The sequence below is a fragment of the Haliotis rufescens genome, unplaced genomic scaffold, assembly GCF_023055435.1.
Source record: "Haliotis rufescens isolate VD_foot unplaced genomic scaffold, xgHalRufe1.0.p SCAF_18, whole genome shotgun sequence".
NCBI lineage: Eukaryota > Metazoa > Mollusca > Gastropoda > Lepetellida > Haliotidae > Haliotis > Haliotis rufescens.
In genome coordinates, this window is record NW_025963868.1 from 30,824,878 (window position 1) to 30,851,196 (window position 26,319).

Below are 26,319 nucleotides of genomic sequence, written 5' to 3' on the forward strand. Positions count from 1 at the left end.
AAACACTTAGAAGTGATCTGGCGTGTTCAGTGCATTAGTTCAAAGGAAGCCTGCTTCAATAGTGCAATATATATATATATATATATTGTTTGTGTGATGTAAACTGAAAGCACTCTTGCTAGAACCATTCCGTTGACTAAACTGAAGTGGCCGTCTCTCTCCAGTCAGTAGCAACAAAGGACACAATGCCAACTTAAGTTTATTGTTCTGATCCAATCACAGAAGTAAGCAAACAGGTTCGAGTGGACCAACATTTCTAGATGCCATTGTCACCAACAATCACAGAAGGTCGCGCCAGAGTGAACTCCGACTGCCTCATCTAAATGAAGGGTACGTGGGTTCTTGTTCAGATTACAAAAACTTTGTTTCAGGTTGTACAAATAAACAACACATCAAATATTCAGTTGCTCAGAAATGACCAGGTGAATAACAGAACTATATTGGCACGGCTTGATTTTCTTGCAGTTTGAAGATTGTTTTCTGAAAGCTTTGTTGTCTTAATTTAGGAGCCTCGAACACCGATTGGCTGATCAGAAAGTTCACCTCACGTGACCTCCAATCGAGTTGACCTCAGATCTCCAGGGTACCTTTTTAATGAGATCACCAGACTGAAGCTGGGGTTGTGTGCAAAGAGTGAGTTGGGTTTAACGCCGCTTTTAACAGTATTCCTGTTATATCGTGGCGTGTCAGCTTAAAGGGGAAGTGTACACGCAAAAATCACTTTCTTTCTTTTTCTAAACAAAACGCAATTTTAGAATTAATTAGTATCTGTGTTTGAAAATATACACTCATTTTTTTCACAGTGAAAGTAGGAAGCTCACAATAGTGTGAAAATGATATGCCGTTATGAGGCCTTCGTTTTTCGAGCTAAACAGGCCTGAGTTATCCCCCTTAGATTATGACGTAATTGGTGCCAATTCAACTGGGTCCCTGTCTATTCTCAACGCAAAAGATATCAAGTACCAGTTTGCGGTAAAACAACATGGCCTACGACACACTCCGGCGCAGTGGTGACTCAGCATAACACTATGCTGGCTGGCATCTGAGACGCTAGAATCACACACCTAGACCTACACCACGTGAAGCGGCTCTAACAAAGCATGATGACGTCATAATGTTTATCAATTGGCACCAATGACGTCATATTTCAAGGGGCATAAGCCATGGTGTTTTTGTTGTGGAAATAGAACACTTGGTAAATGTGAAAAATATAAATCGTTTTAATGCGAAAAATATGTTAATTAATTGTGATATTTTTATATTTTTGTCTATGACACTTCTAGGTTAACACTTTTAATGTGGAAAAAGTACAAGAAAAATAGGTTAATTTCCGTGTGAACTTGCCCTTTAATGTGGGAGGAAAGCCCGAAGTGATGCAGGTCTCAGACGTCTACCACTTCGGTGAAACCCATATGGTGCTGACAAACCTAGAAACATAATCGGGGAGAACTGGGATTCGAACCCACAATCAAAGGTGTCTGGCGTGCTCAAGGGACGCAACTCTGCACAGCGAATCGTAGCATGTTAGACGACTGGGCAACCCATGCCCTGTGTGCAAAGAACTAACATAAAAAACAAACTGCAAAATAACATTTCAAATTTGTTTCTTTTCCAAAATGTCCGATTCTGAAGACGCTATGTGGTTTTTAGTGTGGTTGAGTGGTCTCATTGTGTTCTGTGGTGGCTCAGTTATTCAAGGATGGCTTAAGTGACCTTGGGTGGTTAGTAACACCTGAGGTAGTTAAATGATATGTACAAAATGCTGATACAATGAACACCAATAAAAGCACATCACTCTTACACATCTTTGCTTATCAATGAGTAAGTCAGTAGGTGTTAGTAGATCCTTTGTCTCCCCTTAATAAGTGAATGAGGAGTGAGCAATATTCCTGCCACATCACAGCACGGGACACCACAAGAAGCTAATCTTAACAAGAGTCATCAGAAAGATGACATATCCCCCGGCAACTGTCTGTAAAGTAACCACTAGTAAATGTGCAATTCTGTATGTAATGAGTCAACAGTTCTTTAAGAAGCATACATTGTTTACCCACTGAATGGTTTTCGAATTCTGCCCCGGAAACGAACCCCATCCCCAATTGAGTCTATGTCCAACTTCATTCCATAAAAATTTAAAAAAATAAAAATTAGAAAAATCCCAAAATATCAAAAGCACCACTTCAGTATGTGCCTGATAGATTTGCCAAGTTTTGATCAAATACACTGAATGGTTTTCGAATTCTGCCCCAGAAAAGGAAATGATGACAGACGCACAGACTGGCTGATCGCTATATAACCCCGCATTATATGCCGGGGGGATAACAACAGACCACCGGTTGAACATTCCAGATTGTTTGTTGTTCAATGCTGTACTTCGCGATATTGCAACCATATAATTACAGCCTGAGTGATATGAGCACATGCTCTGGACAAAATCACTGAGTTTAGTCCCACAAGATTAGAACTCTAGAACTCAGAATTTGTCACCATCAACCTAAACGCAAAATTCACTTATGGGGTGAAACGATACACCAAGGTCACGCTACGCCTGTTTACGTCAAATTGCATGGAAACATCTTGCAAATAAATATTTCAGTGCAGGTTCAAAAGGAAAATTTTGCTGTAGACACTAGTTCGTAGTGGCTATTTTTAGAAGTGAACTTGTTATGCGAATTACATCACATCTTGCGATATCTGACTGACAAAAACAGCAGGGAGTATTAAACAGTAGTAAGTAATTTATTTCAGCAAGTATATATTGTATTGATACAGAAAAGACGTATCGTGTAAAGTATGTCACATGAAAGCTCACGATGTATCGTTTCAACCCTAGACAATACAGGTAAAGAATGAGTGAGTGAGTGAGTTTGGTTTAACGCCGCTTTTAACAGTATTCCAGTTATATCACGGCGTGTCAGCTTAATGTGGGAGGAAAGCCCGAAGTGATGCAGGTCTCAGACGTTTACCACTTCGGTGAAACCCACGAGCACGGGTATGGTGCTGACAAACCTAGAAACATAATCAGGGTGAACCGGGATTCGAACCCACAATCATAGGTTTCTGGCGTGCCCAAGGGACGCAACTCTGCACAGCGAATTGCGGCGCCTTAGACGACTTGGCCACCCGTGCCCCCCAGGTAAAGAATGAAGGAAACACATTGAGCTGAAGGAACACTAGGCTGTACTGGACATAGGAATACAACACTACCTGCACATATACTGTAAATCGTGAAATTAATGCGTCTCCAAAAGAATGCGACCGCTGGCCCCTAGCCAAAAATGTGACTCAATATGAATGCGACACCCCTCCTCTCACACATCAGTGGATTGATATATAAAGAAAATGTCTTCTGTCAGGTTAACAGGAGAATCCTCACCTTAATCCAATCACACACCAAATAGCAACGAGTACAGTACTTCCGCTAAAACAATACATTGTGTTTCCTTAGAACAACAGATACTTTTTGTGTCTATTCTCTTGACTGGTATTAAGGAAGGAAGTGTCAACAAACTTGAAGGCGAGTGACAAGACGAAGGCTGTCGATCTAAAAATTAGTGTGATGAAGCCTATCCATGCGCGCTGGCTCATGTCGGCCTTTGACGCAGTCACAAAGACACCATGTTGCGTGGGTGGCGTCTGTCTGGCCTTGGAGGTGTGATCAGAACTCTTGTCTTGACCCCAGTAGTGACAATTCACAGGATGACATTGTTTAGATACTTGTTACAAGTGCTGCTCAATAAACAGTGATGTCGACTACATAGTTGTTTCAGCGAATGTCTAAGTTGGTGTTTCTGCTACCCAAAATGTCTTATTGTTGATATCAATGCGATGTTTAATAATGCGAGCAAAGACCACTTGCATTTAGTTCAAACTTGTGTTAATTTCAAGATTTACAGTATACATGGTACACAGGAATACATCACATTGCTCCCATATATGGATGTCATACAGAGTACACACATTTCTACATACAGTACATGATATATATATATATATCCTTTTCCCTTGTAAGGATTGTATACAGGACACAGTTTTACACTATTTCCATGAACGGCTGGTATATAGGATATAGCCACAGACTTCCACCTACTGAACAGGACATAGCTACACTATTTCCACGTATGGATGGTATATACGGGATTTAGCTATACTATTTCCTTGTATGGATGGTATATACGGGACATAGCTACACTATTTCCACATATGGATGGTATATACGGGACATAGCTACACTATTTCCACATATGGATGGGATATAGCTACACTATTTCCACGAATGGATGGTATATACGGGATATAGCTATACTATTTCCACGTATGGATGGTTTATAGCTACACTATTTCCACGTATGGATGGTATATACGGGATATAGCTATACTATTTCCACGTATGGATGGTTTATAGCTACACTATTTCCACGTATGGATGGTATATACGGGACATAGCTACACTATTTCCACGTATGGATGGTTTATAGCTACACTATTTCCACGTATGGATGGTATATACAGGATATAGCTACACTATTTCCACGTATGGATGGTATAGCTACACTATTTCCACATGTGGATGGTATATAGCTACACTATTTCCACGTATGGATGGTATATAGCTACACTATTTCCACGTATGGATGGTATACAGCTACACTATTTCCACATGTGGATGGTATAGCTACACCTGGTAACGAGATGGCCTGGTAAGGAGTATGGGGATTTGAAGCATGGTAGTCTATACTCTTGAAACGTCAGAACAACAGATATGAGAAATCAGTCATTTTCATCAGATGATGGCGTGTCCTGACATTGAATGTCCTGTAGACAGGGATGAAGATATTCCATGTCCTCTGTACTAGAAATAATCGACACTGTTGAGCATCAACACCACATTCTTCAGAAGGAATTGAGCAGTGAATTGAGCTGTGAATTAAACTACTGTAAGAAGCAACTGGACAAAAGACTTCATTGATTGTCATCTCTTCTACAAAGGGTGAAAATGAAGAAGTTCAAAGTTCAATAAAAATTGAAACATGTTATTTAAAACAATTATGCACAATGTTTCTAAGATGTCTGCCACATCTATCTGAACATGGAATAAATGTCAATCTTGATTACAAACAAATGAACACAGGGATTAACCTACATCTGCAGCAAAAAAAAGCTAAAAATTAAAATGTCCCAATTTATAAGAACATAATGAAAATGCAGGTTTGAACATTTATCAATTATTTTTCCAAATTTGCCTGCAAGAGGCACTGGGTTAGGTTGGTTGGTTTGTTGTTTAACGCCGCACTCAGCAATATTTCAGCTATATGACGGCAGTCTGTAAAAAATCGAGTCTGGACCAGACAATCCAGTGATTATGAGCATCGATCCACCAATAGGGATCGATGACATGCATCAACCAAGTCCGCGAGCCTGACAACCCGATCCCGTTATTCGCCTTTTACGGCAAGCATAGTCACCTTTTACGGCACTGGGTTTGGAATCCTAAATACATCCCTGATATGTTCGGCAAGGTACCACTAAAGCAAGGTGAACTTCAAGACACACACCCCCCCCTGTAAAAGGACATGTCTAAAACAATCTAAAATACTTTAACAATGGAGCAATCAGACGATCCCTTTATATACATGTTCATTGAAGAAATATACAACACAACAAAACATGAAATACAAATTCAGTATGATACAAAGAACAGGTCACACAACTGATTAAGACAAGAAACATTATGCCAAATGTAATAATAAAAATATGAACATATAAAATATTGTAAAATTATGCTGTAAAATATCCACAATAATTTCATTAAGAGGGAGCCGATAATAAATGACATTTCTCCTGGCTAATGGACCGATGGTTCGAAGGCTCGTTAAGGCGAACATAACTAACTGTGATACTAAAACACGATGCTACCATGCATCTAGGTTATCATTATTTACCAGATATAAAAATAATAATTAACGGACATTTTTGCACTCAAATTTCGTTCTCATCTCCCTGGGAAGTATACAAACCTAGCTACCTTATGAGGCACTATAAGGTTTACATATACAAGCTGAAAAACATCAGACCTTTATTACAATATGTCCATCAATTTCATCGTGGATCAATAACGTGTCAAATAACATGTACAGTGTTCGAAGAGGGCTCCTGGTCCCACTTGCACAAAACGATCTTTGCGCTAAGACTATTGTAACTCCCATACATTAACATAGGCATACAATAGTCTTAGCGCTAAGATCGCATTGTGCAAGAGGGCTCCTGGAGCCTTGGGTTGTTCTCTTAGTATTTGAACGAAGGCTTTCCAAAATCTTGAATTCTATCTTTAGGGTTATGGCAAAGAACCTTTGACAATCATGTTTAATTTCCAGCACTGTTGCATGAAAAGAATATCAGACAGAATATTAGCTGTTATTATTCGTGAAAAATTAAACACAAGTTATACCCAGATTATACATATTGCAATCCATGTTGCTATCCTGAATGAAGTGGCCACGGTGCATTGACGGAGATAGAAAGCCATGACCAACTGAAACTGTACGTCTTTATACAAAATAAAATATTGAGGTCTTGTTCTGAAGCCTTGGCAACTGTTCCCATGGGAACCTCAAATCTAGTTCTTTTGGTGTTCAAAGTAGTTGAAGTCAATGAGGAAGGTGGCGCCCAGTAGAATGGACTTGGTCAAGACGTCCATGTTGGGGGGAACTGAAAGTAGAAGGAATGGGTGAATGTGTGTCGGTGAATGTGTGTCTGTGAACGTGTGTCTGTGAACTGGTGTCTATTGTGGCTGTCAGTGAATGTGTGTCTGTGAATGTGTGTCTGTGAATGTGTGTCTGTGAACTGGTGTCTGTGAACTGGTGTCTATTGTGGCTGTCAGTGAATGTGTGTCTGTGAACGTGTATCTGTGAATGTGTGTCTGTGAACTGATGTCTATTGTGGCTGTCAGTGAATGTGTGTCTGTGAATGTGTGTCTGTGAATGTGTGTCTGTGAACTGGTGTCTATTGTGGCTGTCAGTGAATGTGTGGCTGTCAGTGAACGTGTGTCTGTGAACTGGTGTCTATTGTGGCTGTCAGTGAATGTGTGTCTGTGAACGTGTGTCTGTGAACTGGTGTCTATTGTGGCTGTCAGTGAATGTGTGTCTGTGAACGTGTGTCTGTGAACTGGTGTCTATTGTGGCTGTCAGTGAATGTGTGTCTGTGAACGTGTGTCTGGGTGTGGTTGACTGTGAATGTGTGTCTGAATATGTGTGTCTGAATATGTGTCTGGGTGTAGTTGACTGTGAATGTGTGTCTGGTTGTGGTTGACTGAATGTGGGTGTGGGTGTGGTTGACTGTGAATGTGTGTCTGGGTGTGGTTGACAGAATGTGTCTCTGGGTGCGGTTGACTGAATGTGTGTCTGGGTGTGGTTGTCTGTGAATGTGTGTCTGGGTGTGGTTGACAGAATGTGGGTGTGGGTGTGGTTGTCTGTGAATGTGTGTCTGGGTGTGGTTGACTGAATGTGGGTGTGGGTGTGGTTGTCTGTGAATGTGTGTCTGGGTGTGGTTGACAGAATGTGTGTCTGGGTGTGGTTGACTGTGAATGTGTGTCTGGGTGTGGTTGACTGAATGTGGGTGTGGGTGTGGTTGTCTGTGAATGTGTGTCTGGGTGTGGTTGACTGAATGTGGGTGTGGGTGTGGTTGACTGTGAATGTGTGTCTGGGTGTGGTTGACTGTGAATGTGTGTCTGGGTGTGGTTGACAGAATGTGTGTCTGGGTGTGGTTGACAGAATGTGTGTCTGGGTGTGGTTGACTGAATGTGTGTCTGGGTGTGGTTGACAGAATGTGTGTCTGGGTGTGGTTGACAGAATGTGTGTCTGGGTGTGGTTGACTGAATGTGGGTGTGGGTGTGGGTGTGGTTGACTGTGAATGTGTGTCTGGGTGTGGTTGACAGAATGTGTGTGTGTGTCTGGGTGTGGTTGACAGAATGTGTGTCTGGGTGTGGTTGACAGAATGTGTGTCTGGGTGTGGTTGACAGAATGTGTGTCTGGGTGTGGTTGTCTGTGAATGTGCGTCTGGGTGTGGTTGACTGAATGTGGGTGTGGGTGTGGTTGACTGTGAATGTGTGTCTGGGTGTGGTTGACTGAATGTGGGTGTGGTTGTCTGTGAATGTGTGTCTGGGTGTGGTTGACTGAATGTGGGTGTGGGTGTGGTTGACAATGTGTGTCTGGGTGTGGTTGACTGTGAATGTGTGCCTGGGTGTGGTTGACTGAATGTGTGTCTGGGTGTGGTTGACTGTGAATGTGTGTCTGGGTGTGGTTGACTGTGAATGTGTGTCTGGGTGTGGTTGACTGTGAATGTGTGTCTGGGTGTGGTTGACTGAATGTGTGTCTGGGTGCGGTTGACTGTGAATGTGTGTCTGGGTATGGCTGTCTGCGAATGTGTGTCTGGGTGTGGTTATCTGTGAATGTGGGTGTGGGTGTGGTTGACTGAATGTGTGTCTGGATGTGAGGTGAAATTGGGTTTAACGGCGCGTTCAAGATTATTGCACTTATATAGCGACGTGCATGTACGTGTGTGTGTTTGTGTGGCTGCTTGTACTAGTCCGGACTGATGCCGATTTATAGTGCTAGCTCACTGAGATACCATGCCGCAGTTTAACATGAATACCCCCCTCAGACACAGTATACTGACTCCGAGCCGACCAGTCCTTGTTTTAGCCCCTTAATGCCGAGCGCCAGACAGGGTAACAACAAGTACCATCTTTTAACGTCTTTTGGTATGACGCGGCCGGGGATCGAACCCCGGACCTTCCGCTCTCCCGGCGGACGCTCTACCACAAGACCAAGGATGGATGTCTGTGAATGTGTGTCTGGGTGTGGTTGACTGTGAATGTGTGTCTGGGTGTGGCTGTCTGTGAATGTGTGTCTGGGTGTGGTTGTCTGTGAATGTGTGTCTGGGTATGGTTATCTGTGAATGTGTGTCTGGGTGTGGTTGACTGAATGTGTGTCTGGGTGTGGTTGACTGTGAATGTGTGTCTGGGTGTGGTTGTCTGTGAATGTGTGTCTGTACATGGTTGTCTGAATGTGTGTCTGGGTGTGGTTGACTGAATGTGTGTCTGGGTGTGGTTGACTGTGAATGTGTGTCTGGGTGTGGCTGTCTGTGAATGTGTGTCTAGGTGTGGCTGTCTGTGAATGTGTGTCTGGGTGTGGTTGTCTGTGAATGTGTGTCTGGGTATGGTTATCTGTGAATGTGTGTCTGGGTGTGGTTGACTGAATGTGTGTCTGGGTGTGGTTGCTGAACGTGTGTCTGTGCATGGTTGTCTGTGAATGTGTGTCTGGGTGTGGTTGTCTGTGAATGTGTGTCTGTGTGTGTGTCTGGGTGTGGTTGACTGTGAATGTGTGTCTGGGTGTGGCTGTCTGTGAATGTGTGTCTGGGTGTGGTTGTCTGTGAATGTGTGTCTGGGTGTGGTTATCTGTGAATGTACGTCTGGGTGTGGTTGACTGAATGTTAGTCTGGGTGTGGTTGACTGAATGTGTGTCTGGGTGTGGTTGACTGAACGTGTGTCTGGGTGTGGTTATCTGTGAATGTGTGTCTGGATGTGGTTGTCTGTGAATGTGTGTCTGGGTGTGGTTGACTGAACGTGTGTCTGGGTGTGGTTATCTGTGAATGTGTGTCTGAATGTGGTTGTCTGTGAATGTGTGTCTGGGTGTGGTTGACTGAACGTGTGTCTGGGTGTGGTTGACTGAACGTGTGTCTGGGTGTGGTTATCTGTGAATGTGTGTCTGGATGTGGTTGTCTGTGAATGTGTGTCTGGGTGTGGTTGTCTGTGAATGTGTGTCTGGGTGTGGTTATCTGTGAATGTGTGTCTGAATGTGGTTGTCTGTGAATGTGTGTCTGGGTGTGGTTGACTGAACGTGTGTCTGGGTGTGGTTGACTGAACGTGTGTCTGGATGTGGTTGTCTGAATGTGTGTCTGGATGTGGTTGTCTGTGAATGTGTGTCTGGGTGTGGTTGTCTGTGAATGTGTGTCTGGGTGTGGTTGTCTGAACGTGTGTCTGGGTGTGGTTGTCTGTGAATGTGTGTCTGGATGTGGTTATCTGTGAATGTGTGTCTGGATGTGGTTGTCTGTGAATGTGTGTCTGGGTGTGGTTGTCTGTGAATGTATGTCTGGGTGTGGTTGACTGTGAATGTGTGTCTGGGTGTGGTTGACTGAATGTGCGTCTGGGTGTGGTTGACTGTGAATGTGTGTCTGGGTGTGGTTGAATGTGAATGTGTGTCTGGGTGTGGTTGACTGAATGTGCGTCTGGGTGTGGTTGACTGTGAATGTGTGTCTGGGTGTGGTTGACTGTGAATGTGTGTCTGGGTGTGGTTGACTGTGAATGTGCGTCTGGGTGTGGTTGACTGTGAATGTGTGTCTGGGTGTGGTTGTCTGTGAATGTATGTCTGGGTGTGGTTGACTGAATGTGTGTCTGGGTGTGGTTGACTGTGAATGTATGTCTGGGTGTGGTTGACTGAATGTGCGTCTGGGTGTGGTTGACTGTGAATGTGTGTCTGGGTGTGGTTGACTGTGAATGTGTGTCTGGGTGTGGTTGACTGTGAATGTGCGTCTGGGTGTGGTTGACTGTGAATGTGTGTCTGGGTGTGGTTGTCTGTGAATGTATGTCTCGGTGTGGTTGACTGAATGTGTGTCTGGGTGTGGTTGTCTGTGAATGTGTGTCTGGGTGTGGTTGACTGAATGTGTGTCTGGGTGTGGTTGTCTGTGAATGTGTGTCTGGGTGTGGTTGACTGAATGTGTGTCTGGGTGTGGTTGACTGTGAATGTGTGTCTGTGGATTGTATGTACGTCTGGTACCTGAATGTGTGTTTGTGTGTGTGTGTGTTTGTGTGTGTGTATGTGTGTGTATCTGAATGTGTGTGTGTGTGTGTGTGTGTGTGTGTTTTTCACTGGTCGTATCTGCAAGTATGTCTGCCTTACTGATGGCTGTCACAGAGTCGTGTAATCTGCACTTACATCGGAGACTGAAGTCATTGACGCCGCCAAAGATCTCCCGACAGCCTCCCCAATGCTTCACAATCTGCCCCACCTCCTGGCCTTCGTCGCCCTCCAGAACCTGCACAACAAAGGGAGATCACTCTCAATGACACTGCAGGAAGCAAACTAAGGTACATTATTGTCACGCAGTGAGAGAAAATGTCACCAGCTCTCAAGAATGATTAGTTTTAATAAACACTGCATTGAACAGTAATCCGGTCCTCACAGCATCTCACCTTACAGCATCTTACCTTTATTCAGGTCCAAGACTTACAATTTTAGTGAAACCCTTAAGCAAGGGCATGATGCTGACAAACCAAGATTCATAATCAGATTGAACTCTATCACACGAGCATTGGGGTCTAGCGTGGATGCATGTGTTTGGTTTTATGCTGCTCAAAGCAATTTCAGCAACATTCAAGCAATACTGAAAGCTAGTTTGTTTGTTTGTTGTTTAACACCACACTCAGCAATATTCCAGCTCTATGACGGCGGTCTGCAAATAATTGAGTCTGCACCAGACAATCCAGTGATTGACATCATGAGCATCAAATCGACGCAATTTGGATACGATGACTTGCATCAACCAAGTCAGCGAGCCTGACCACCCAAATCCGTTAGTCGCCTCTTACAACAAGCATAGTCGCCTTTTCACAGCAAGCATGGGTTGCTGAAGACCTATTCTACCCCGGAACTTCACGGGTCTATGGAAGTTAGCTGGGGGTCTTGGGGACAATATGACTTATGCACACATTATAATGGCATATGTCACAAAAGTGAACCTTCAGGTATGGAAATCTGCGGATCCGTATCCACTATCATGGAGGGAGGCACCACAATAGGCTTCACATGTACCAATGTGGGAATCGAACCCAGACCTTGTCTTGCACGGAGGCATGAAAGCTACAATGTGTCAGATCAACTTACCCAGAACAGGAGATCGGCACAGCACTTGCACTGGAGGCAAGAAGCTACAATGTGTGTCAGAGCAACTTACCTGGAGTGAGTGAGTTGGGTTTAACGCCGCTTTTAACAGTATTCCAGTTATATCGCGGCGTGTCAGCTTAATGTGGGAGGAGAGCCCGAAGTGATGCACGTTTCAGACGTTTACCACTTCGGTGAAACCCACGAGCACAGGTATGGTGTTGACAAACCTAGAAACATAATCGGGGCGAACCAGGATTCCAACCCACAATCATAGGTTTCTTGCGTGCCCAAGGGACGCAACTCTGCACAGCACTTGGAATAGAGGCGTGAAGCTACAATGTGTGTTAGATGGGCTTACCCGGAACAGGACATCGGCACAGCACTTGCAGTAGCAGCAGTCCCCGACGATGGTGAACATTAACGTCATGTTGTTGTCGTACACGTGGTACTTGGGCACCCAGGCGGTCCATCTGTCAACAACAACCAGTATCATCCCAGAGCTCCAGATAAGCTTTTGGTGTTGTGGGTATTTTACCCATGCATTTTAAAATAATTGGGTATCAGTAACTCTATCTGGGTATTCAAATTTCTGTTACCCACTAGTTTTAACACATGTGGGTATTTAAGTTAAATATTTAAAAACACTATTTATCTAGTCCCTGCAACCTGGTGTCATGTGGGTTTGAGGGCTTTATAGGACTCAAAAATACCACGATACTTCCACAAGAAAGTGTGATGGCAAATGATCCTGATGTGACTGTCATTGTTGAGTTTGGCAAGGTTGACGGAATGCCTGTTTATAATTTCAAAATAAGTTGCTGCTTTGCTAACCTATTCTTGTAGTAAGGGGGACGTGGTTAATTGCCTGTTACATCATACCTAGCGGCATGAATCGGCTGCATATAGCTGAAGACCTGTGAAGGTCCGGATTAGAATAGGTCTTCAGCAACCTATACTTGTCTCATACTCAGCAAATTTCCACATATATGACGCTGGTCTGTAAATAATTGAGTTTGAGCCAGACAATCCAGTGATTGTCATCATGACCATCAATCCACGCAATAGAGATTGATGACATGCATCAACCAAGTCAGCGAGATCCCATTAGTAGCCTCTTATGACAAGTATGGGTTGCTGAAGACCTATTCTAATCCGGACCTTCACAGGTCTTCAGCTATATGCAGCCGATTTATGCCGCTAGCTATGATGTGACAGGCAATCAACCACGTCCCCGTCCCCGTCCTCCCCATCCACTGGAACTCTTACTACAAGAATAGGTTACCGGGGCAACTCCACCCCAGACTTGTACTTACACCTCCTTGACTGTGCCAATGGTCAGGCCGGGGGGAGACTGAATCTCCAGCTCCTGCAGGTAGCAGCACCAGAGGAGACTTCCGCGGCATCGGTAGGGGCGGTAAAGGGAGATAAGTTGCTGGCCTTGGTTGTCAGTGATGTTCATGTTGAACTCTCGCATCGGTCCGCACATCTGTCGCATGCAGCAGTCGGTGTCTGTAACCAGAGACATGCAGTGGGGTCAGTCAGTCAGTCTCTATCTCAGACTTAATGGGGGAAGGTGTGGGGAGAGAGAGAAAGAAAAGATGTTTTAGGGGGGAAGGGAAGAAATGAAGGGAGGGGAGGGAGTGGTGGGGAGAAAGAGAGGATGTTTTAGAGGGAATGGAGGGGATGGAGGGGAAGGGGGGAGGGGGAAGAGAGGGGAAGGGAGGGGAAAGGAGAAAGAGAGGATGTTTTAGAGGGAATGGTGGGAAGGGGAAGAGAGGGAAAGGGAAGAGGGGGAAGGGATTGAGGGGAGAGAGAACGAGAGGATGTTTTAGAGGGAATGGTGGGAAGGGGAAGAGAGGGAAAGGGAAGAGGGGGAAGGGATTGAGGGGAGAGAGAACGAGAGGATGTTTTAGAGGGAATGGAAGGAGGGGAAGGGAGGGGGAGGGAAGAAGGGGAGGGATTGAGGGGAGAGAGAAAGAGAGAATGTTTTAGAGGGAATGGTGGGAAGGGGAAGAGAGGGAAAGGGAAGAGGGGGAAGGGATTGAGGGGAGAGAGAACGAGAGGATGTTTTAGAGGGAATGGTGGGAAGGGGAAGAGAGGGAAAGGGAAGAGGGGGAAGGGATTGAGGGGAGAGAGAAAGAGAGAATGTTTTAGAGGGAATGGTGGGAAGGGGAAGAGAGGGAAAGGGAAGAGGGGGAAGGGATTGAGGGGAGAGAGAAAGAGAGAATGTTTTAGAGGGAATGGTGGGAAGGGGAAGAGAGGGAAAGGGAAGTTGGGGAAGGGATTGAGGGGAGAGAGAAAGAGAGGATGGTTTCAAGATGAGGGAAGGGGAAGAGAGGGAAAGGGAAGAGGGGGAAGGGAAGAGGGGGAAGGGATTGAGGGGAGAGAGAACGAGAGGATGTTTTAGAGGGAATGGTGGGAAGGGGAAGAGAGGGAAAGGGAAGAGGGGGAAGGGATTGAGGGGAGAGAAAGAGAGGATGTTTTAGAGGGAATGGTGGGAAGGGGAAGAGAGGGAAAGGGAAGTTGGGGAAGGGATTGAGGGGAGAGAGAAAGAGAGGATGGTTTCAAGATGAGGGAAGGGGAAGAGAGGGAAAGGGAAGAGGGGGAAGGGAAGAGGGGGAAGGGATTGAGGGGAGAGAGAACGAGAGGATGTTTTAGAGGGAATGGTGGGAAGGGGAAGAGAGGGAAAGGGAAGAGGGGGAAGGGATTGAGGGGAGAGAAAGAGAGGATGTTTTAGAGGGAATGGTGGGAAGGGGAAGAGAGGGAAAGGGAAGAGGGGGAAGGGAAGAGGGGGAAGGGATTGAGGGGAGAGAAAGAGAGAATGTTTTAGAGGGAATGGTGGGAAGGGGAAGAGAGGGAAAGGGAAGAGGGGGAAGGGATTGAGGGGAGAGAAAGAGAGGATGTTTTAGAGGGAATGGTGGGAAGGGGAAGAGAGGGAAAGGGAAGAGGGGGAAGGGATTGAGGGGAGAGAAAGAGAGGATGGTTTAGGGGAAATGGTGGAAAAGGGAAGAGAGGGAAAGGGAAGAGGGGGAAGGGATTGAGGGGAAAGAGAAAGAGAGGATGTTTTAGAGGGAATGGTGGAAAAGGGAAGAGGGGGAAGGGATTGAGGGGAAAGAGAAAGAGAGGATGTTTTAGAGGGAATGGTGGAAAAGGGAAGAGAGGGAAAGGGAAGAGGGGGAAGGGATTGAGGGGAGAGAGAATGAGAGAATGTTTTAGAGGGAATGGTGGGAAGGGGAAGAGAGGGAAAGGGAAGTGGGGGAAGGGATTGAGGGGAGAGAGAAAGAGAGGATGGTTTCGAGGGAATGAGGGAAGGGGAAGAGAGGGAAAGGGAAGAGGGGGAGGGATTGAGGGGAGAGAGAAAGAGAGGATGTTTTAGAGGGAATGGTGGGAAGGGGAAGAGAGGGAAAGGGAAGAGGGGGAAGGGATTGAGGGGAGAGAGAACGAGAGGATGTTTTAGAGGGAATGGAGGGAAGAGGGGGGGGGAGGGATTGAGGGGAGAGAGAAAGAGAGGATGTTTTAGAGGGAATGGTGGGAAGGGGAAGAGAGGGAAAGGGAAGAGGGGGAAGGGATTGAGGGGAGAGAGAACGAGAGGATGTTTTAGAGGGAATGGGAGGGGTAGGGAGGGGGAGGGGGAGGGAAGAAGGGGAGGGATTGAGGGGAGAGAGAAAGAGAGGATGTTGTAGAGTGGAACAAGGAGAGGGGAAGGAGGTTATTGATGCAGAATCCCCACCCACGGACAACCCTAGCGATACACAGAATGTTTCCCATGGCTTCTTTCTCAGGTAACATTATGTGCTAACGCAACAATGTGCGATGTCATATATATTTGTTTGTGATCACCAGCAGCATGTCTCTTCAAGGTACTCCTTCCAAATGATAATTTAGCTTTGTCACTGAATTAGATTCACATGATTTATGCCAAGCTGATGACATAGTATTCTTTACTGGGTCATGCTGTAACCACATGTATTCGCGAAGCCAGGTTCATTGAAAATTTCTACCTTTCTCAACCTGTAACTGTCAGGTGTGCCATGAAAAACTTTCTGTGTTTCACTAAAGTTACCCGTGGTTGGCCATTTGAACTTACTGCAGTCATTCGAAGTATAAACAAACGTCTTGGCATTACCAGAAGATGGTTTAGCCAGTGTTGAAGACCAAAAGAAATTGACCTTTTACTTATCTCTGAACATTTTCCCGACTGTCGGCTATTGGATTTTGCTGTTCGGACATAGTTTATTAGTTACGGTAAAGAACCAATGAAAATCGCCCACATGACTGCATCATTTTCACAAAATGTAAGCTTGATTCTGATTGGACCATTTGGGACTAATTATTAGATTGATTATAATGCAACTTTTTGAATATCGATAGAGAAAACACAATGAAATGGTACTTTGGTAGGCTTATAGCGTATTGCATCATCAGGGGTAATTTAGTGATACGTCAGTAAATCATGTTAGTGGAAATGTGGCAAATATGTTGGTGAATCTTGTCTCAATCTCATTAAAATCAGATCTTAGTTCTCACTATCACTGAACAAAGATCTGAGGACATCCCATTAAGGGTCACGTCAGAGCGACCTTTCATCTAACCAATCAGAGTGTCGCTTACCAGATCATGAAAGTGAACACGGGGTATTCAGAACGACAGTTATAGGTTTTATGATCATATCCATACAATCTAGGCTATCTATAAGCCATTCCAGAATGTTCTTCTTATCAGTTTTAAAAATTTAAATCGAGAATACGTCAAAATATGTTTCGAAGTGAAGTCACCAGTTTGAAACTAGTGTCAAAAAGCTCGAGAAAGCTGCCTTCTGACTGGCCAATGTCGATTTCTTGTCAGTCATTTCATTGGTCGGTCAAATTTCGCGAAAGGTTGTTCTGACGTGACCCGTAATGGGGTGTCCTCAGGTCTTTGTTTAGCGGTAGCAAGAACTAAGATCTGATTTTAATGAGATTGATCTTGTCTGGGATGGTCTGGTGGTACATCGGTGCTCTTCGGCCATAGTTTATAAGTTACGGTCAAGAACCAATGAAATTCGCCCACATGACTACATCATTTTCACAAATGTGTAAGCTTGATTCTGATCGGACCATTTGGGACTATTTATTAGAATGATTATCAGATTATAATGCAACTTTTTTTAAATAGAAAACACAAAGAATTATTACTTTGGTAGGCTTATAGTGTATTGCACAGTCAGGGGCAGTTTAGTGATACGTCAGTAAATCATGTTAGTGGAAATTTGGCAAATCTGTTGGTGTATCTTGTCTGGGATTGTCTGGTGGTACATCGGTGCTCCCCTAGTGTGGTCAGTGAGAGTCTTACCTTCCTTCGCAAACATGAACTGCTGCTCTGCTGGGTTGCAGATGGAGTAACGGTTGTTTCTCTCCCAGCCAACAACAACTGAAACGAAACAAAACAACATTCACTTCCTGAACCAAGATTGTGTGGTATTATCGGTATGTCGGTAAATTGAGGTTTATTCCTTCCATGATACGTATCACAATATCATTTTTCCATTGATTTATCAGGTGACTTCAAACAGTGTTTTTTATATTATACTCATATACTTGCCAAATGCCTTCACAGCCCTGGGACCCGTGAAGATTCCGGGGTAGAATAGGTCTTCAGCAACCCATGCGACTATGCTTGTCGTAAAAGGCGACTAACGGGATCGGGTGGTCAGGCTCGCTGACTTGGTTGATGCATGTCATCGATCCCAATATTGCATGGATCAATGCTCATGATATCAATCACTGGATTGTGTGGTCCAGACTCGATTATTTACAGACCGCCGTCATATAGCTGGAATATTGCTGAGTGCGGCGTTAAACAACAAACAAACAAACACAGCCCTGGAGCATGCCTACGGGGCCCCAAGATGGCTTCATATTTATTGACTGAGTAAACATTATGTTGCATTTGTTTAGTTCCATTTATGAACTTCAGTTCATACCTTAATGTATCAGATTGCTTCTGAATTCAAAATTTAGATTTGTACAATGTATCGTGATACATGTCACAATACGTCCTTGTGCATCTAAAAAATATTGTGATACATTTTAAACCTCCAATTTCAACAACACAATAATTCTTAACATTCACTTCCAGAAACACGATACTTGTCAACATTCGTTTCCTGAAACAACACAGCATTTATGCTCTTGGTGACCTTGTCAAATAATCATATAATCACAAACAACATAGTAACAGCAGTCAAGGTGAATACACAACACTACTCATATACGTTCAATCAAGTGCGCAAACTCATTTATCATCCAAAACTGGCTCCCACAGGAGATATGGCTTGGATTAGATCAAGCGATATCTACACTGTAGATATCGCTGCAATGAAATTACATCACAATGCTTTGCAGACCATTGTGACGTCACTGGTTACCATGACGTCACAATCAAATGACATCACTAATGGCTCTGCTACTGAAGCTGTTAGCAGTACTTTTTACACTGAAGACACTGCTAATTACTTCCAGAAATTAATTGCCCATAATTAAGGGTGCATATAACACATGAGTATTATACACGAATAAATAAGTTTTGTGTACATTGAGTGAGTGAGTGAGTTGGATTTAACGCCGCTTTTAACAGTATTCCAGTTAGATCACGGCGTGTCAGCTTAATGTGGGAGGAAAGCCCGAAGTGATGCAGGTCTCAGACGTTTACCACTTCGGTGAAACCCAGGAGCATGGGTATGGTGCTGACAAACCTAGAAACATAATCGGGGCGAACCGGGATTCGGACCCACAATCATAGGTTTCTGGCGTGCCCAAGGGACGCAACTCTGCACAGCGAATCCCGGCACCTTAGAAGACTGGGCCACCGTGCCCCCTTGTGTACATTGATCAATCGGAAGGGGTGCTAATTGGGATTGTTCAATATATCAGCAAATATCGCCGTGGGAACTTATTAGAGCGGGGCGTTTATTACATCGAATACCGTAAATGTCAAAGGAAGGGCTACTCCCATAATTTAAGGATGCAGCTTAGGCCAGGAGTCAACACTCGCATGGATTTGGTGACGCATTAATTTCATGATGTAAGGTATTCAAGCAGCCATATAGTCACAAATATAAATTAGCTATGTGATAAATCGCAAAAAGCAATGAAGAACGAAGTGTTTTTTTCATGCTAAATCATTGTACTATCATGACAACATTTCTGGAGATTCGAACATGCGCTTGCAATTTCAAGACATCGTATATTGGACAACGTTATTTTTGAGAAGGGAGTGTCCAGTGAGTTGTTCCTGAAGATGCAGCTGAGCAACTCAGATAAACGTGATGGCTGAACGAACGCATCCAAAAGCGGGCGAGATATGACACTCGGTTTTGGGAGAGGTGAGGTGAAATTGGGTTTAACGTCGCATCCAAGATTATTGCACTTATATAGCGACGTGCATGTGTGTGTGTGGCTGCTTGTACTAGTCTGGACTGATGCCGATTTATAGTGCTAGCTCACTGAGATACCATGCCGCAGTTTAACATGAATACCCCACTCAGACACAGTATACTGACTCCGAGCCGACCAGTCCTTGTTTTAGCCCCTTAATGTCAAGCGCCAGACACGGTAACAACAAGTACCATCTTTTAACGTCTTTTTGTATGACGCGGCCCGGGATCGAACCCTGGACCTTCCGCTCTCCGGGCGGACGCTCTACCACAAGACCACAGAGGCGGTCCGGTTTTGGGAGAAAAGGTACAGGTAATTGACGTGAGGATTGTGAGGATATGCGGGAAATACCCACCTGTGCATAAAACGGACTTGCCCGACATGGCCGAGGTCGGATTCTATTGAGGCTGTCGTCATTATTAAAACATTGCTTGTACTTTTGATCATCATCCTTAAAGAGGCCGAACATAATGACTTGTGGTCATTGTTTAGCGTACAATAAAACAGAGAGATGGAATCTGATTGGTCAATAGGAGGGTCATAGATGGGACATATTCACACTAGCCACTGGTGAGCTACGATCGAGCCCGTAATTCAAGCCTAGTTTGGTAACCGTGGTAACTTTACTCTTATAGTCAGTTAACTCCCTTGCCTTGGGAAGATGGTACATGAAAGGGTTGGGTTAGGACAGCAGGTGAAATTAAATTTTCATGTAAATATAGTGAGTGTCCTTTCAAGTTGTTGTCGCACAACCAACAAAATCTGAGGGAGCAAAGTTCAAAACAATGTTTCTTCTGTCAGACATCATCACAGTATCAGACTCCCACATGGTCAAATTTTAACTCTCAAGTCATGAATAATCACGAGTACACAAATATGTACGTAAAACATCATGGAACTCCCAAGGGTGTAGCGGGATCACCCAAGGGTGTAGCAGTACAAATGGAAACGATTCAAACACAGCAATCTCCCGCAATCACACACAGCTCCGTTATTTTAACGCTTTAAGCGCTTTAACCACTAGGCGACACGACCGCCCCCAACCAAAAATGAAAAAAGCTGACCATGTAATTTGACATTATTGTATTAAATGCAATGTTAAACGAAATACCAATTTCCCACCCTTCCAAGATCACTATGTTTGAAATCCTAGATAAAAAATTGACAATACTGTGCAATACCCAGCTGCAGAAACTGAATATTTCATGTCCACTAGTCCTCATAATAAGAACATAAAGCAAAACACTTAAAAATGTCAAATATCTACTAGTTCTTATTTTTATACCTAAACTTTGCAAGGACAAAACAACAAGTGTCAATTTCTAACACTGAATACCGCTGGTGTTTACAATGGCAAAATCATGTGAGTTGAGATATTGCGATAAAAGTTAACAAAGTCATGCATATTATTACCTATTAATATTATCTGCACTAGCAAGAAGTAAATCAGAACCTGGAGGAAATTATGCAACTACAACTTATCGTATTTATTCAAGTTGTTTATCGATCGACTTAGTTTTACTCAAATTTGCACCTGGCAGCGCTGAACATGTGAAATGTTAACTAGGTTTCTAAGTAGCCTTGCTCCAAGTCTACTAAAAGATTGAGTGAGTTGGGATTAACATGGCTATTAACAGTATTCCAGTTATATCGCGGCGTGTCAGCTTAATGTGGGAGGAAAGCCTGAAGTGATTCAGGTCTCAGACGTCTACCACTTCGGTGATACCCACGAGCACGGGTATGGTGCTGACAAACCTAGAAACATCATCGGGGCGAACCAGGATTCTTACCCACAATCATAGGATTCTGGCGTGCCCAAGGGATGCAACTCTGCACAGCGAATCGCAGCACCTCAGATGACTGGGCCCCCCAAAATGTACCAATCAACTAGGCACAGGTATATAAAAAAAAGAAGTATTGTTGAGATAATTTCCGCATCTTTGATCAGGCAGAGACAAATACTATTGATAACGCCCCAACTATCAAAACATAATTTGCTGATCGGGGTATCAACAATGGGCGGTTTGGTGTATTTCACTTCTATCAACACATCAGACAATAATCTGTGGTTATCCACAACGGGGTGTCGTTAAAAATGGCCTCATGTCAGAACGGTCTCAAAACTCAAAAGTCAATATGGCCACCAACTTTTTTGTAAATCAACAGATCGTTCCTAGTAAATAAAAAACAACAACAGAAAATACATTGATTGATTAATCACTGTTATCTTGCACAGTGGCTATGTCAAAAGTAAGTGATTACATGTCTAGGTATACTAAAACAAAGGCAATACACTGATATCATGGCGTGAAGTGCCGATGTCAGAACAACATACTTTGTTGAAAGGGCTAACTGATAATACGTTCATTGATTGCTCATCGTTATCTAACTCAATGGATTTTTTAGGAACCGTGGACGTTATGAAAAAAGTTGTATTGTGGGCTTTCTCGGCCAACCTCTGAGACCTATGTGAGACACCTGAAACAATCTAAGTGATCAGTTGAGAAACGAACACGGGTTATAATATCCGGAAACGATATATATATTTTAAAATATTTGATTGTTACAGATACACGTGACATGGAATAAGTTTCTTTGTACAGCTGCAGACGTGTGGGATATTGTTCCTTTGAGTGGATATTCACGGATACATTCCTCGAACAAGGAAGCTGCCTAAAACTATACCCATAAATTTGATAGGTTGTAAATATATTTGCATTTTGTTTTCCTTCATATGCTGTAGCATTGGACAGATTCATTCTGGTTCCTCAACGTCTTGGTTGGGAAATTCTTTGATGTGCGATAGATGTTGTTTTCACAAGTCTTTTCCTTTGTAAGCATGTGTATATAATACAGTCAGTTTGCAAAATGTGATTCTCTCAGGCAATTTATAAAATGTGTAAATATTTCAGTCATTTTGACTGAAAAATCTGTCCATTTCTTTACCAGATCGACTTAAATTGATTAATACGATCAAAAGGGCCGAAAAACATCACAATAGATTATTATGTAGGATTAGTAGCCAAACAATATAGAAATGTACTTTTCATGGTAATATTTTCAGCCTCTTGGTGATGATATTAAACATAAAAATGTTTGGAATTAGTTGCCATAATAATACTGAGGGACATATTTTCATTCAATTTGTAAAATAACTGAATATTCAGGCGTTTAATGAATTTCCTTAATGCAAATATTGACTTAAAAAATATAAACACAATAAAATAAGCAATGCTCAGGAGAAATATTTACTTTGTGTTGCAAGTCAAATAGTGTAAATTACCAAGCAAGTGATTTATCAAAACGTCGTCACCATTACCGATGCTACCCACAAAGATACCTACATTTCCTTATTATTTCCAAAAACTATTTCATTTTGTTGATCAATGTGACCATACGCCCTTATACTATCAATAAAAGTGATAAATGCGCTTACGAATTGCACAGCACAGGTCGCGAACTAGTCTATATTTCTGCTATACCCTCCGGATACTCACGGGGATAAACAATAACAAAGGCAACACTCAGTCCCGGGGAATTGCTTTAGATCGGTGCCCCTTTATATGTGAGGGCTTAATGCTAAGTATTGCTGAATTAAGATCTGTGTGCAAATGTTGTTACGATCTGTTCCACAATGTATATAATACAGTTAATGTGACACAATACTTGAGTCTTCTTTATTTTCTATGTGGCCATTAGGACTTTGTGCAGGGGGTTCTGACATGAGGGCGTTTTGACCCGCTACCATCCCTGAACTGTCAAAACTGGTGTTTTTTAAATAGTGTGCCCCTGCAATCTTAGATAAATATGAACACTCCTAAATAATATCCATATTCAGTGACAGCTATAGAGTTGAAAATATACACTCAATGACCCCAGCAACGCTGTTGCCAGGCTGACCTAATCCAGGATTATTTCGTAAGCGCGCAACAAAACGTATTGCGACATAATTTGTAAACAATACAAAACTCAAGAACGGCCATTTCCTGATCTTTTTCTGGATTGTGATAAAACCACGTACTAATTGTGTTGCTAGTGAGTCTTGAGACCTTAATTAATACAATGCACCGAGTGTACGGAACGATTCAAATAGCTTAACACCCATTTTATCAACAACGTTCATGACAGTCACTACGGTAAGCTGCCTCGCGTACACACGCACTCCGTGTCAAACCCCAAACTCAAAGACAGCGAGAGTTCTGGCCTCGCGATCCTTTCCCGAACTCCACACAATCATAATATGATAAAATATACCCCAATGCCACGTAATTAGACAAAAAACAAAGCTGTCATCTCGTGAATATAACCTGTTCTCAAATTTCGAGAAACCCACCAAACGACTTTGCGACAGGCATTTGCATTGTGTCACTTACCTTCAAGCATGTCAAATATCTGATGAATCCTAATTTCAGGCAAACCACCAAGATATGCAAGACCCGGGGGTAAGCCTTGTGGCATCATTACAGTCGGGGGTGGCTGAGCAATCATTTGCATTTGGGCACCTTTGCCTTCAGCTGGTTGAGTTACTACCGCCGCCATTTTCTTAGTCGTTGTGTTCGTTGAAGGGCCTAACTGCTTATGGCGAGTCTCAAAAAACACCGGAAGAGACACACCCGCGATGCGTTTCAATGCTGCGCGTGATGTCCGAGAACACGGTTATCGCTGGTCTGAACGGCTTTTGAAACGCTAAAACAGCAAAATCGCAATAAATTTATTATACGCGTAGATCTAAATTTTAGCTACTTCTTGCATTTGAATAAAATAATAAAACAAGTATTGATTTTTTAAGGTTGTCATGACCGACACTGATAAGAAACTTTATAAGGTTAATCATCACCCAGCATTGATTTATTTTATTATTACAAAAAATTTAAAAACATTCTCGAATTAATTTGACTTTTAACTTACAAACGTGTTTTCTCAGGTTTTATTAAGAGGTTTGCAAGTAGTCATGATGACAGTCTTTGTTGTGTTTAACGTCGCATTTTCCAGCTACATATAAATAGGGGGGGGCGGTCGGGTAGCCCAGTGGTTAAAGCGTTCGCTCGTCACGTCGAAGACCCGGGTTCGATTCCCGATATGGGTACAATGTGTGAAGCCCATTGCTGAAATATTGCTAAAAGCGGCGTAAAACCATACTCACTCACTCACATAGAAATAGTCTAGACAAGACAATCCAGTGCTTAACATCGAGGATCGACCAACGCTGGATACGATGCAATGAAATTTACCAACCCATCGAGCTTGATTAACTGAGATATCTCCCTAGTTCAAAAACCGGAGAGCGGAAGGTCCGGGGCTCGATCCCCGACCGCGTCATACCAAAAGACGCTAAAAGATGGTACTTGTTGTTACCCTGTCTGGCGCTCGGTATTAAGGGGCTAAAACAAGGACTGGTCGGCTCGGAGTCAGTATACTGTGTCTGAGTGGGGTATTCATGTTAAACTGCGGCATTGTATCTCAGTGCGCTAGCACTATGAATCGACATCAGTCTGGACTAGTACAAGCAGCAACACACACACACGTGCATGCACGTCGCTATATAAGTGCAATAAACCCAATTTCACCTCACCTCCCCTCAAAACCCAACTGAGACCGCCTCCATGGTGCAGTGGGGCGGTCGGGTAGCCTAGTGGTTAAAGCGTTCGCTCGTCACGCCGAAGACCCGGGTTCGATTCCCGACATGGGTACAATGTGTGAAGCCCATTTCTGGTGTCCCCCGCCGTGATATTTCTGGAATATTGCTAATAGCGGCGTAAAACCATACTCACTCACTCCATGGTGCAGTGGATAGAGTGTCTGCCCGGGGAGCGATCGAAAGGTCGGGGTTTCGATTCCCGTTCGCGTCATTTCAACAGACGTTAATAACTGGTAGCTGTCACCGCTTCACGCAGAGAATGGTTTATGGGGTGGGGAGGTGAAATGGGTTGAACGCCTCGTTCAAGAATATAGCGACGTGCATGCACCCCCGTGTGTTTCTGTGCGTGCATATGCGTGCGTGCGTATGTGTGTGTGCGTGTGCGTGCGTATATGCGTGTGTGTACTAGTCCGGACTAATGCCGAGTTTATATTGCTAGCTAACTGAGATACCACGCCGCAGTTGAAGATGAATACCCCACTCACAGCACAGGGGGCCACGGGTGGCCCGGTCGTCTAAGGCGCCGCGATTCGCTGTGCAGAGTTGCGTCCCTTGGGCACGCCAGAAAATTGTGTTCGCCCCGATTATGTTTCTAGGTTTGTCAGCACCATACCCGTGCTCGTGGGTTTCACCGAAATGGTAAACGTCTGAGACCTGCATCACTATTGCACTTTTCTGACATGAGGCCGTTTTTAACGACAGCCTGTCATGGATAACCACAGATTATTGTCGAATGTTTTGATAGAAGGGAAATACAGCCCATTTTTGATACCCCGATCAGCAAATTATGTTTTGATAGTTGGGGTGTTATCAATAGTATTTGTCTCTGCCTGATCAAAGACGCAGAAATTATCTTAACAATACTCCTTCTTTTTTATATACCTGTGCCTAGTTGATTGGTACATTTTGTGGTGACCCTTTACTCAAAATACTTGCTGGCTGAGAGTGAAAAATTTATTTGTGAATGAAACTTGAAAGGGTAAAAGGACAATACAGCAGCTGATCAAATCACTAAAACGATGACGTGTTCTCAGGTGAAGTATCAATCAAAGTAGTATTTGTGATAATCTGATTGATTGTGGCAGGGGGCGTCGCGATTCGCTGTGCAGAGTTGCGTCCTTGGGTGCACCAGAAACCTATGAAAGTATGACCGTGGGTTGGAATCCCGGTTCGCCCCGGCATTGCACAGTATACTGACTCCGAGCCGACCAGTCCTTGTTTTATCCCCTTAATGTCGAGCGCCAGACAGGGTAACAACAAGTACCATCTTTTAACGTCTTTTGGTATGACGCGGTCGGGGATCGAACCCCGGACCTTCCGAATGATG

At 43.7% G+C, this 26,319-nt stretch overlaps 1 protein-coding gene across 1 annotated transcript; it reads right to left on the minus strand.

Annotated features, from left to right (window-relative positions):
• Nucleotides 1-4,871: 4,871 nt before the first annotated feature.
• Nucleotides 4,872-23,951, minus strand: LOC124115504 (phospholipid scramblase 2-like). The gene is made up of 6 exons (XM_046476519.2): nucleotides 23,728-23,951; nucleotides 17,271-17,348; nucleotides 13,253-13,448; nucleotides 12,298-12,409; nucleotides 10,992-11,091; nucleotides 4,872-6,708 (listed from the first exon to the last, which is right to left on the minus strand). The coding sequence occupies exons 1-6, from the start codon at nucleotides 23,891-23,893 to the stop codon at nucleotides 6,617-6,619; spliced, it is 744 nt and encodes a 247-aa protein (XP_046332475.2). The 5' UTR covers nucleotides 23,894-23,951; the 3' UTR covers nucleotides 4,872-6,616.
• Between the last annotated feature and the right edge of the window lie 2,368 nt (nucleotides 23,952-26,319).

Bases quoted from the DNA above. Each gene is read 5' to 3' on its own strand.
- LOC124115504 (XM_046476519.2), bottom strand. From the start codon at position 23,893: ATGGCGGCGGTAGTAACTCAACCAGCTGAAGGCAAAGGTGCCCAAATG. The intron at 13,449-17,270 runs GTAAGACTCTCA...CTCTGGTTACAG, and splicing joins GTTCATGTTTGCGAAGGAAG to ACACCGACTGCTGCATGCGA. The intron at 6,709-10,991 runs GTAAGTGCAGAT...TTCTACTTTCAG, and splicing joins CAATGACTTCAGTCTCCGAT to TTCCCCCCAACATGGACGTC.